General features: G+C 43.3%; 1 protein-coding gene across 5 annotated transcripts in view; it reads right to left on the minus strand.

The window, feature by feature from the left end:
- Positions 1 to 13174, minus strand: part of FYN (FYN proto-oncogene, Src family tyrosine kinase) — a 207172-nt gene that overhangs the window by 27188 nt on the left and 166810 nt on the right. For 4 of the 5 annotated variants that reach the window (XM_029223384.1, XM_029223386.1, XM_029223387.1 and 1 more), the window contains 6 exons: positions 12754 to 12857; positions 11639 to 11788; positions 8864 to 9028; positions 5545 to 5724; positions 3486 to 3562; positions 3240 to 3393 (listed from right to left, as the gene is read on the minus strand). In XM_029223384.1, coding sequence (XP_029079217.1) covers positions 3240 to 3393; positions 3486 to 3562; positions 5545 to 5724; positions 8864 to 9028; positions 11639 to 11788; positions 12754 to 12857 — 830 coding nt within the window. Of the gene's footprint in view, positions 1 to 3239; positions 3394 to 3485; positions 3563 to 5544; positions 5725 to 8328; positions 8485 to 8863; positions 9029 to 11638; positions 11789 to 12753; positions 12858 to 13174 lie in introns of all 5 variants that reach the window. The other variant, XM_029223388.1, reaches the window with a different exon arrangement.

Here is a 13174-nt window from a genome sequence, read left to right on the forward strand (position 1 = left end):
AGAGAATGAACGATACCAAATGACTTCCAGCGACCTCCAGAATGCTGTCGGCCAAGGGCCACCCCCCAGGCTTTGGGTCTGGTCTTGACCTTCTCCCCGACACGGGGCTGCTGCTTACAGCCCAGTGGGGCAGGGAGGAGGCGCAGTTAAACCCAGGTCCCAATTCCAGCTCTGCTGGTGCCCAGGGAAATGCCAGCTCAGCCACTCAGGGGGGCGACAGACATTTCCATGTGCCTCACATGGGAACCTCACAACTGTGCTGAGAAACAATGGTCACCCACAGTCCTAAAATACCTGTGATTGGCACACGCTTCTGAACACCGCCCACACTTCCATAATCAAGATGCGGCCCGGCTGTGGCCTGTGGGGAACATAAAACCTGATGTGCACATATCTTCGGGCACGTGGAGCAGCTGTCTGGGGGAACTGACTAATCCCCTGCAGAAACTTCAGCATGAAGCACGCGTGCCATCTGCAGAGCACACTGGCAGCTACACATCAGGCCCCTCCTGCCTCGTAAAGGGCCCGGGCAGGGCAGACCCTCGGGAGGCATTTTGTAAACAGCTGGGCTGCCTCAGAGCTGGCAAATGAAGGTCTTCCAACTCCCTCACACATGCACTTTAGAAGGTGCCCCTTAAAAACCTTTTCCATAAAATAAAGGGGAAAAGGCGCTTATGACTAACCTTCTCAATTTTTATTTTCTGTTCTTTGAATCACTGTCTTGATGAGAGACAGTCAGCATAGCTTAAGAGGGCAGATGCGATAGGGCCAGCCATACCTGGATTCAAATCCTGCCTCTGCCCTTTTACTAGCTGTGTGACTTTGTACACGTTACTTAACCCCTCTGAGCCTGTTTCTATCTTTCCCGCTCGGGCCTGGCACTGGGTAGGTATCCTATAAACGCCCCTGCTCCTTCTTTTTCCTCCATTGCAGCATTTCTTTTATTCTCCTTGAAAATCGCGGGGCCCCAGTCTTTGTTTTTTTCCCCCCCGGTTCAGTTCTCCAGTTCATTTACTTCTTACTTATCTCCTTCCAGTGTTTGGCATGGATGGGAAGATACTTGTAAAAGGGAAGAGAGAAGAAAAAAGAATTTTAAGAGGGAAGGGTGGAGGATTCTATTTGGAAATTAAGGGTGTGAAGCTGACCCTTTGAAGGGCGTCAGGACAGCATCTGGGAAGGTGATGGTGGAGGTGAGGAAGCCACCAGAAAGGCAGTCAGGACAGCTCTCCAGGGAGGACAGCAGGATGGCCAGGGCTGAGGGTGGCCCTGCGGGCCCTGCCTCATAGCAGCAGCACACTGTGGGGGCACAGCCTCGAGGGGCTCCCGACATGCCTGCCCCCGGACTCCAATCACCCAGGGCCACAGCCTGGGGCATCTCACCCCGTGAACTAAATACCCAGCCCTGTCAGCAGCATCCCTGCCAGAATGCTCGGGCTCTGGCCCTGCAACCTTCTCAGTTATTGATGGTTCAAGGCTGTTAACAAATTCTAGAGAGTCCAGAGCCCAGGACAAGGGGAGAAACAAATCCTGAACTGCTCCCTCCAGCCCCAGAATTCCACTCACACACGGAACGATGCTGACACGACCCACTCCATTCCCACCCCTTCCTAAATCAAAGATTCATGTCTCGCAACCTTCACCTGCTCTCCTCTCCTTCCGGGTCCGTGAGCTGGGATCTCACAGGTTTGCCTCAGGGTAAACTCTCTCATTTAGGCCCAGGTCTCAGACCCGGGGGCACTTCAGACCCTCGTAGCTCATCTTGATTCAAGATCACATCCACATTCCTCTTTGGACTGTGGAGCCAATCAAAGCTGCCTGTGAGCCTTTGATTAGTGATATGGTACACCATCTGGCCATGTGTGTGTGTGTGTGTGTGTGTGTGTGTGTGTGTGTTGCTTGTTGTGTGGGCAGTTGGCTCCAGGATAAGAACTGCCACGTGCTGGGGAAATTCAAATAGCCGAGCTGTCTGACCGACCTGTAATTTAGCCTTTGGACAGCATCTGTGCGAGGCAAGGTCTTAGTTTAGCGTTTTTCCTCATCACTTGAGACTGCTGAGAAGGATAAAAGGAGGGAAGAATTGGCATGAAATGAAAGAATTAAAAAAGAAGGAAAGAAAGAAGAAGAATGACAGAGGTGGCCATGATAACCTCTAGTAGAAAGCACTGCCCTGTAATCCACTCCGGTCACTGCTCAGCCTTGCTCGGAATGACTAGGCTTTGGTTAAAAACAGTAACAATGAAGGTGACCCCTTTCCTTCAGACACGAGCATTATCTTTTCCATGAGGAACGTACAATGACTGCAAACTGCACATTTAGGTCCACACATTTATCCTTTGACCACTACGTGAGGTTCCAGGAAGAAAGGAAATAACGCCGGGAATTCCCTCCCCGGTATCTAGCGCTCTAGAAGCATCAGAAAAGCTGTCCCACTGGAGTGGCTGCTGGTTTGAGATGTATTTTATGTAGAGGTTAATTCCTATAAATCTTTGGAGGGGGCAGGATGGAGGGGATGATTAAAGGAGGTGGAGCTTCTCCAGGGACTGAGTTATTATTCTCTTCTGTCGGCCCTCTACATCCCCTTTCTACTCATCTTCTCCCTGCTCTGGACCCATCAGGACTCATCAATGGGCTCCTTTGACCGCTGGCTCTAGTGGGGTTTGGCAGAAGATCTGGAGGAGGGCTGAAGAGTGAGCTCGGCCACGCACCCCCCAGATCCGCCCCAGCTGCCCGTCTCCACCCGAGGGGGCCTCTCTGCACAGCTGCTCGTTCTTAGTTCTGGTGCTGTTACCAGCTCTGGGATGCCGCGTCATGCCCTGTCGGTTTTCCTAAACCCTGCCCGGGCCATTGTAAATAACTCCTTTGCTAAATTCTCCAATGAGCGTGCCTTCTGTTTTTGGCTGAGACTTCGATGGAGTGATGAGCTACTACTCGACTGCTCTCTTGGCCTTCCACAGCCCTCTCCTCCCAAGGCAAAGTGTCCCGAGCCTGGGTGCAGGGAGGAGGGCGGCACGATCCAGGAGGACATCAGCAGACGCTCACGCACCAAAAAGCAACATCTCGTTCACGCACTGAACCCACAACAGTCTCCCACCTGCAGAGCTGTCAGATTCCCGCCAGATCAAGAAGGAAGAACCTAGCCAAAGAATGACAGTCCAAATATTTTCCAGAGGAAGGAAGGGAAGGAGGGAGGAAGGGCTGAGTGGGATGTGACCAGGAGCCTTCCTCATTCAAGTGCCCACCTTGTCTTGCTGTGTACTCATTGTCTTCGATCAACCTGGCCAATCCGAAGTCGGCGATCTTGCAAATTAGTCCATTCCCCACGAGAATGTTTGCTGACCGTAGGTCTCTGTGGATATAATTCATGCGCTCAATATACGCCATTCCCGCAGCAACCTGTGGAAACCGAGGAACACACGTTACATGTGGCTCCATGTACTCCCACGTTAGTAAATCTAAGGCAGGAATCGAGGTACCACAGGGCCTACCTGTGCTGCCATGTCCACAAGGTTTGGTAACTTCAGAGCTCTTCCTTCTCCATCTTTTAAGAAATCGAGTAAACTTCCTATGAGCAAAACATAAAACCATTTCGATTTCCTTTGAAAGATAAAAATTCCTGATGAAGGGCTGTATTTGGTTTTCTTATTAGAAGTAACGAGGTAATTAAATGAAATAGTTGCTATCGATTAAAAAAAAAAGGTTTACACAAAAAAAACAGGGCAGAAGAAAATCTATGCATTGGAAGGCGGCAGTTTTACCTTTTAAAAATAAACTATCGGGCTTCCCTGGTGGCGCAGTGGTTGAGAGTCTGCCTGCCGATGCAGGGGACACGGGTTCGTGCCCCGGTCTGGGAGGATCCCACATGCCGCGGAGCGGCTGGGCCCGTGAGCCATGGCCGCTGAGCCTGCGCGTCCGGAGCCTGTGCTCCGCAACGGGAGAGGCCACAACAGCGAGAGGCCCGCGTACCGCAAAAAAAAAAAAAAAAACAGCAACAAAAAACAACTATGGTGGGACTTCCCTGGTGGTCCAGTGGGTAAGACTCTGAGCTCCGCATGCCACAACTAAGAAGTCCTACAGATCCTGCATGCCACAACCAAAAACCTGCCGCAACGAAGATCCCGCGTGCTGCAACTAAGACCTGGTGCAGCCAAAATAAATAAAAATTTTAAATAAATAAATAAAAACTTGATACATTTAAAGAAAAAACTACGGTGACTCCATTTCTAGGGACACCAGAAATGGGATTAAAACTAGAAAAAACAGGACTCAATTCCCTTTATGTCACAGGAAGAACATATTGAAAGGCTGCACCACTTCAATCTCATTCCCAATCAGCACCCCCAACAAGAGTGAAGTGGGGAAAAGAGAGCCCAGCCGAGTGGTTCCCAAAATGTGGTCCTGGACCAGCAAGAATGGCAACCCCGGGGGAACTAGTTAGAAATGCAAACTCTTGGGTCCCACCCCACATCTACTGAATCAGAAACTTGGGAGTTCTGGCCTAGAAACTTGTATTTTAAGAAGCCCGTTAGGTGACTCTGATACAAAGTAAAGTTTAGAATCACTGGCCCAGCTTATTGACAGATTTTAAATCAAGAAAAGAGTATCTGAGGAATACAGGGTGGGGCAGGTAGCTCCCCACATTAGATCATGGCCAATCAGGCCTTAAAAGATATCTGAAACAAAACGGCTGGAGCTTCGGAGCCACTGTGATGACACAGCCTAAAGAGCTCAGAATGAACACTGGGGCTGAAACAATCACAGGCAGAGGCTGGAGGCTCATGTGATCATTGGTGACTTTTTTCATGCTTTAATTGAAAAGTTATTTACCAAATAACCCTGGGTACAAAGGACAAACAATCTGTCAGAGAATAATTCCAAATATATTTTAAAAGAAAGTACGTGGAAAGGAAAAATTACACTGGTGTCCTCTGATGTACAACGAATTGCCTTTTAAGGCTGTTTCTTGTTTGGTTCATCTATTTTTCCAAAACAAAGCGATCTTTGGCCTTATCCCCAACAATACTGCTTTGATTAGAAAGAGAGAAAAAGAATGAGACTAAAATGTGCTCTTTAAAAGCATGTCTTTCTACGTCTGATGTTTAAGAAGAGAGCTGAAAAAAAAAAGATGTTGAAAAAAGGGAGACTAAATTTAACCCAGAGATCAGTGTCTGATATTAATTGTTCAGCCCTGCAAAAAATTTAATTTTTAACACAAGCTCTGGCATTCCAAATAACAGCAAACTATTATAGCTCTCTGTATCACCCCTGATACTAAAAATGAATTTCTTTAATTATGGAGAGAAGCTGGAACTCCTGACACATGCAGCATGCAAAAGGTACTGCGGTTCTCAAGAATCTGGGGGGCAAATTCAAGGTCATAGACTGTTCTTAAAATGTTTTCATTAGTGAGCACACAATTCGTGCATCTTGATAAGAATGCTTGATTCATGGAGAAGGGAGGAAAAAAGCAAGCAGGCAGCTCCATTTCCCTCCCCAAAACAAGGCTGCAGGTTCCCGTGAGGGGGAGCCCGAGAGGCCTGGCCTGACCTTTATTCATATACTCGGTGACAATGTAGATGGGCTCCTCGGACACCACCGCATAGAGCTGAACCAGTTTGTCATGCTTCAACTTCTTCATGATCTGTGCCTCTTCAAGGAACGATTCAGGGGACATTGTGCCGGGTTTAAGAGTCTTTATGGCTACTTTTGTGTTTCCATTCCAGGTACCTGCAGACACCCCACAATATCAAGTCAAACCAAAGATCCTCTTTTGATGGAAAAAAAAGTTGTTTAGTGAGTAGCTATTTGCATAAAGTTGGATTTTAACTTAAAAAAAACTTAACATATTTTTTTTTGTTGAACAAAGACAATCAAATGTAAGGACTCAGTCAAGTATTTTCAACAGGAAAAATGTGTTTAGTTATGGCTATATCATGGTTTATAATTCTTTAAAATTTTTTTGTGATTTTGATATATATCACTTTCCTTTTCTGGCTCAGCCATGTGATTACAAATTTGTATCAAAAGCTCTGGATGGATACATCTTTTTTTTTCCTTCCAGTTTTACTGAGATATAATTGACATACAGCACTGTATAGGTTTAAGGTGTAAAGCATAATGATTTGATTTACGTACATCACGGAGTGATTATCACAATTAAGTTTAGTGAAATCCGTCATCTCAAATAGATACAAAATTAAAGAAATAGAAACAATTTATTTCTTGAGAACTCAGGGTTTATTCTCTAAACAATTTTCATATATAACATACAGCAGCGTTAATTACATTTATCATGTTGTACATTAGATCCCTAGTACTTTCTGGACACTTCTTTATAAGGATGAAAGTCTACGGGTTAGAACAGGACTGGCCATCCAAGAGCCATCCCTTAGGCAGTAGAGTGAGCATGGAAGAAATGAGATTAAGTTCTGTTTTATGGGGTGTGCCATTTAAAAATACATGGCAACACACTGAGGATGTTTGGAGATTACCTCTAGACTTCAGGTTGTCAGCAATGGATAAGCTGCTTGACTGAGTCCTTGAAAAGTTGAGCTAAGTGTGCTGATAAGCATTGGCAAGAAGCTCTCAGTCCACTTGCCAACACTTCAACCAGTAAAGGAAAATTCCTCAAGCTTACTGATGGTCAGCCACAAGAACAATGACTTCTAGCAGATAGACTGGAAAAATTAAACAGCAGCTAAGAGGGAATAGAGATACCTGAACTTCACATGTTTAAAAAAAAATCTAGGGGGTTCAGAGGCAGGCCTGGTTTATGATCACCATCATTTACCTCATCTGTAAAGTACAGAAATGGAACTGGATTCTCTCTCCAGTCTCTTTCAGCACCAAAATTAAAAAAAAAATGTCTAAATTCTATGTGTATCCATTATTAGTCCTATGACTTTGAATGAAAACTATAAGGGAAACAGAAAAATCTACTAAGATTATATTGTTTTCCACTTGGAAAAGGGGGCTTGTTTGAATTAACTTTATATTTAATATAACTGATTTTAGAACTAAAAAATTCTATAAAGTGGAGCAACTCTTGTTACCCTGTTAAAAACATGATTCATAAAATCACAGCATGCAACTTACAAAAATATAAATTATCAAAGAATACGTGGTTCAAAGAAGAGTTCATTCAAATCTTATAGAGGACTGACCACTAAACGTAAATGGGAAATTTGACACTTTGTAAGTGGTCTATGTGAGTGTTTTAGCACCCCCCAAATTTAAGTAGAGTGAGATCGTCCTCTCTAATAACAACCTGGTTACTTATACAGCCTTCCATCCGGAACCTGAACTGCCCCAACACGGTGTTTTATGTTCAGTAGGAAACAAAATCCTAATAACATGTGTAATGATTTAAAATTGGTAATTACAAAGTTTGAAAATAAATTTTTGTATAGGGTTTAAATCTTCCTGATTTTATGAGTGACTGCATTGAAATCCTTAGAACCCACAAATACAATTATAAGTTGGGTGGGGATGAGGGAGAGGAAGGCTATATAAATATATTTTACAATATGAGAGTTAAGTTAAGTTCTGAGTGTGTATCTCTCTCTCTCTCCCCCTCTCTCTATGGGTAGTATTTACTAGTTGTCAGGTTCTGTTCTAAGCGCTTTAACTGTATTAAATCTTTTAATGCAGATCACATCTAGATACCTATACCACACACATCAACAGGTACCTACCTATATTGCTTTTAATTGACTCTAAGAAAGTAAGAAGCAGGATTCCGTAAGCACCAACATTACCTTACTGACAGATGTTTCAGGGTGTTACAAAAGCAGTGGGGAGGGCCAGTGCAGTTGGCCTGATCAATGACACGACAACCAAATTACGAGAGAAGTATGTGTGTCTACTGAACACCTGCTATATGCAAGGGACTCTAAACATACTCTCCATGAAATTCTCAAGACAATCCTAAGATGCAGGTATTATTCCAACTTTACAGATGAGGAAACTGAGGTTCAAGGAGATTAAATAAGCCCCTTGCCCACGGTTAATCAGCTAGAAAAGCTTCAGATCCAGGCTATTGAGCAAAAAAAGTCCATGGTCTTCCCCTGCATTAGCCCAGCTATAGAATCTTACCTTCCCACATCTGAGGAAGAGGAAACACCAGAGTCTTATTGTACTGGTTTCCTGTTCTGTGCGTGCCTTAATTAGCCACATGAAGTAGGACAGAAGGGTATAATCTGGATGGCCTGTGCCCGTCTAGCTATCCAGGTTAAGCGACTTGGTCCCAACGGCTGTATATGTTTTTGTTTAAAACTGTTCTTTTAACTGGCTCTGAGATGCAGCCAAAACAAAATGTGCCCTCTGCCTTACCAAGCCACACTTCAGCGAAACACCCCTGACCCAGCTTCTTCTCCAGAAACAAGGAATCACGTGCAACTTCCCAAGCATCTTTAGCCAATCCAGAAGTTTGTGGGGTACAACTCGATGCAATCACAGTTAAGTTAAAACACAAACCATCAGCTTTCTCTACAGGAAAGGGAATTGATAAAGAAAACACAGTCCTTATAATCCATAATCAGGCATGCACTAGGAAAGATGGGAGGTGACGTGCCCTTTAGGGTGACACTGAGTTCATTTCACAAACATTTGCAGTTGGAAATGAAGGCATTTGGTGCAGGCTAGAATATTCCTTGTAGCATTTACTGGTTTATGAATTGAGGCTCATATAGTAGTATCATTTGAGCCATTTTCCAATCTTGACCAGAATTCTGAAATCAAAATCAAAATTATTAGTAATTCACATTTTCTTCTTGGCCAAAAAGTCTTTATTTTCACCTTCCATCTTTGATGTTTGGGACTTCCCAAACAAGAAAGCTAGTAATAGAATAATTGAGTCTCAGCATACCCATCCATACTTCCCCAAACTGCCCATTTCCCAGTCTCTTGATCAACTGCAGGGATTCTCGAGGGATTTCCCAGACATCTTTGGTTTTGACAGATAGATCGGTAAGCCTTGGCATCCCTTTGTGACAGGGAACTACTAGGCGGCAGCAGAGGCCTGCGGCTCTCTCTGATGGGGCAGGGACAGCAGCAGGAGGGGAAAAGAAAAGCAAACACGTGAAACAACACTTACAGGTGCACAAACCCAGCCAGCACACAGCGTTACTCAAAACAGTTCTATGTCAGCAGAGAACTACACACGTCTTGGAAGATTAGACACCACATGCTGAAACATGTTTGTTGGAGGTAGAATAGAGGACGTTTTATATTTGGATGACTGCATACCCTCAGGTCTAATATAGTCTATATGTATATACAGATACAGACCGCTTTGGTTTCTGTGCTCACTGAATAAGAAAAATGTTTTCAGCCCAACGTGCTAATAACATGGCTTCCGGAACTCTGCAAATACCTCCGCTGATTTCAAAAGGCACATCTGGACCACAGAATGTCAGCACAACTGTCTTTTGCCCCTGTCTAATATCTAGGGTTTGGGGACTCTCTTTGCTATGAATATACTTAAAATTGTAACTTCAGTACAGGATTCTTGTACAGAACATTAGACTGTTATAAACTAGTAAGGCTGAAGATTATACCTGGCAAGGGAAAAAAGAGGTCATATTTCTCTAGTGATTTCCTTGGCAGTTTGAACTGACTCTATTCTACCAGTCAGAAACTCTTGCTTTTTTGATTATTTTCCCTTAAAAAAAACTTTATAACAGTCTCTGATGTATAATTTAGGAGTCTGGTTTGAAAGGAGAAAGAATGGAAACTAAAATTTGCAGAAACTCAAGGATGCGAGAGAACTCTATTTCCTATGAAAAAGAGGAAGGGAAAAAGTCGTTATCACTAATAGGTTATTTGGAAGATTTTTTCCCTTTTTGTCTCTCTCTCTTTAAAGAAAAAGCCTTTTAGAACCTAGCAGTGGTAAGGGAAAATTGTCTAAATGCCCAGTTAAACATCAGTCAGGTGAGAAAGGTGACAATGGATAAGGAATCAGGGCAGTAACAAAAGCTGCAGAGTGCCTGGCTTGAGGCGGACAGAGCCCCACCAGCCGTACCCCACCAGAGACCCCTCAAATCCAGGGAAATAAAATGTAGTGTTGCGGCCTTTTCTCCAGGAACCAGCTGCAAGTGCCTTTTTATTCCTTTCTTTTTTGATAGAATCAGGTTCTGAGACATTAAGGCAGGAAATTATTTATGTGTCAATATTTCAAAGGCGTTTTATTGTGTGAAGGAGAGAAAGAGGGAAGAGGAAAAGCCAATATAAAAACAAATCTGTCTCGAGATGGATTTTTTTTGAGATTAAAAAATGTCTATTGCTTTTCATATCCCTTCTCTCCTTCCAGCTTTATGATGTTATTAAGGTGCCCTTTCCAACACAATATTTTCAAATGATCCAAACCCTGGGGATCCAGCTGATGTTTGGCTGTAATGAAATATATTTAGGCATTTGAAAAATCCTTACAACATGCAGGTATTCTGAGTATACCACTTAAGCGCAGGGAGATATTCTGCTCCATTTCTCCCAAGTATTTCATTAGAATCCACATAGACAAAAGATACCCCCTGCCCTAATCAACAAGTACTTCAAGTGTTATTAATGTTTTCATTTGTTCATTACTGCCCAGGATCAACAGACAGACATTTATTGCCATTTTCAAAAAAATGCTTTTTTTTGGTGCTAAAAAATTATACACACATAATTTTAAATGAATGAGCATAGAGCAATAGTTGAAGTCAAGCCATGTACTATTTCGGAGTCTCGTCATTGTCCTGAAGAATAATATAAAATGTATATATGGATCACACAAAAAACTATTGGGTTTAACGGGCCATAGATCTCTATCTGTACATGCATATCCCTATCTATTGGTGTGTACATATTGATATAGTGGGATTGACTTACTAATCTAGGAAAGAAAGCAATCATTCTGACAACTGCACATAAAACCACCTTCTTTAATAAAATGTACAAATCACACACCTAAATACCTAATAATTGTATGTTTCTAGGAACAACAGACTAGTGGTGATGTCTGGGTGTTAGGACAGAGACTGATCTACTGTTTAAAAGTTTAATTTAATACAATAGCTGTAACAGATTTAGGAGCTGTGGATCATATACGTCTAAGTCTAGTTAGGAAATGGAAGTATTGGTGGGGAAGTAGAACATGATAAATAGATTGTGAAAGTCATCTAGTCATGACAATGAAATGCATGTGCAGCCATTCCCGCTACAGCGCTGAGTGTAAAGTAATGGTAGAAACACAGCACACCCTCTAGGAGGCCCCGTGTAAGTGTTCCCCCGGAGACCACACCCTCTTCCTTTCACAGCTCCTGAATTATATTCTGCAGGGGAACAGGAAGAGATAACTTCCAAGGATTTCAAGATGAAGACAAAAAAACAAGCAGCTTTTAAAATTTAACCTATTGCTTTCTACTTGGGGAACTTGAATGGTATAATCTTTTGACAAACATTTGGAACTAATAATAACTATGGAGGAAAAAACAGTGATAGAACCTATTTGGCCAAGCCCCACCTTGAAGGGCTAGCAAAGAAAAGTATTTTCCTAGTGCCTTTGTATATATTTGTTGTACCTCTTTCCCCTTTCCCGCTCTGTGCCCACCCCTACCCTCCAGCATCCAAATGGTTAGCAGTCAGTTAGAATTCAGGTTACCTGAGTAATGTTGTACAAGCTGCTGAAGTGTTTCAAACTGGGCCCGGGTGGTAATATAGTATCCACCGTTGTCAAGTTTGCGAATTTTATAATGTTTGACATGGTCTCCTTTCATATCATCCCAGTCACGAATAGAAAGTGAATAGGCACCTGGGAAATGTGCAAAGCATTAGCAGCTCCAATCATTTTGAGCACCAATTTGTTTTTTGGGTCTCATTTACTTGAGTATTCTGATTAATAATTATCAAGAGGAGACACACACACACACACACACACACACACACACTCTTCCACTCAGTAACATAGGAAGAAAACACCCTTTTCCTGAAAATGTCAGAAGATATTAGCAATAAAATGATTCTACCCTTGAGAATGAAAGCTCTCTGGATTTTTCCCTGTGATACTCTATTCAGTACACTTGTGCTGGTGAACATGGCATAGACCCAACTCCCCCCGGGCAAGATGAAGGGAAGCACAGATGTTCACGGCTGAGATCGCCGCCCTAGTCTCTGTTACCCACAGGGCATCACAGAGGCAGTGGTGGCGTGTACTGAAGAAATCTAAGGACTGTTTCTCTAGAATTGAGCTTCCAATTCTTGCTTCAGAACACTTTTCACAGTAGCAGATAACTAGTGTCTGGTATATCAAGCTAGAAGGCCACTGCTTTTTCTTTGGCCCAGCTCCTCTATTGGGTTCTAATGATTTGTTACATAATGAGAAGGCCAGCAGATGGAGGAAAAGAAGTCCTCAGTTGTGGAAAAAACAAAAATGCAAAAAACAACCTGTGTGATTGGTGCCTGAGGAACTAAGAGTTTCAGAAAATCCTAATTCTAAAGGACTTCTGAAGGTTCTATGATCTTGCATGCGTGGAGGAGAGAAGCGGTCCCAGCCCCTGTTTCCAGGGGGAAGGTCTTGATTTTGAGCCTCTGTAGTCCTTTTGGAACTGTCTGCAGTTCTAGAGCCTGGAGGGGAAACTGAATATAGGACTCTGCTCACAAGACAGGGAGGATATGTGCCATTTAAACACCCTTGAAAGTTAGAGATAAGCCTTTCATCCCCTCTGACTAATCCACAGATTTGAATGACAAGCCAAGTTCTTCAAATCGTTATCTTACCTTTGGTGGTTTCACTCTCTCGGATAAGAAAGGTACCTCTTGGGTTTCCAAAGGACAAAAGCTGTCGCTCAGCATCTTTTCGGCCAAGTTTTCCAAAGTACCACCTTTAAATGAGATCAAGGGAAGGAAATGTTTTATGATGTTCATTTGCAAAAATGCAACAGCATCAGCTCCTCTGCCCCTGAATCCTCCTCACGTCCAACTCCATCCTTAGCCTCACCCTGTGTCGTTTTCCCTAGCCTCATCTGATTCCCTTTCAATCTATTCCTGATTCCATCCCTAATCCATCTCCTTCACTCCTGAAAAACGATCAGATTTGAATTGCAGGTTATTTTTCTTCCCTCCAGAGATGACAGGAACTGGTGAGTTTGTGTTAAAAGTGCCACCCACATGCACAAAAAGAGAAACCCAAGACCTTGTT

This window comes from Monodon monoceros, unplaced genomic scaffold (genome assembly GCF_005190385.1).
Source record: "Monodon monoceros isolate NGI ecotype Baffin Bay Population unplaced genomic scaffold, NGI_Narwhal_1 Super_Scaffold_15, whole genome shotgun sequence".
Taxonomy (NCBI): Eukaryota; Metazoa; Chordata; class Mammalia; order Artiodactyla; family Monodontidae; genus Monodon; species Monodon monoceros.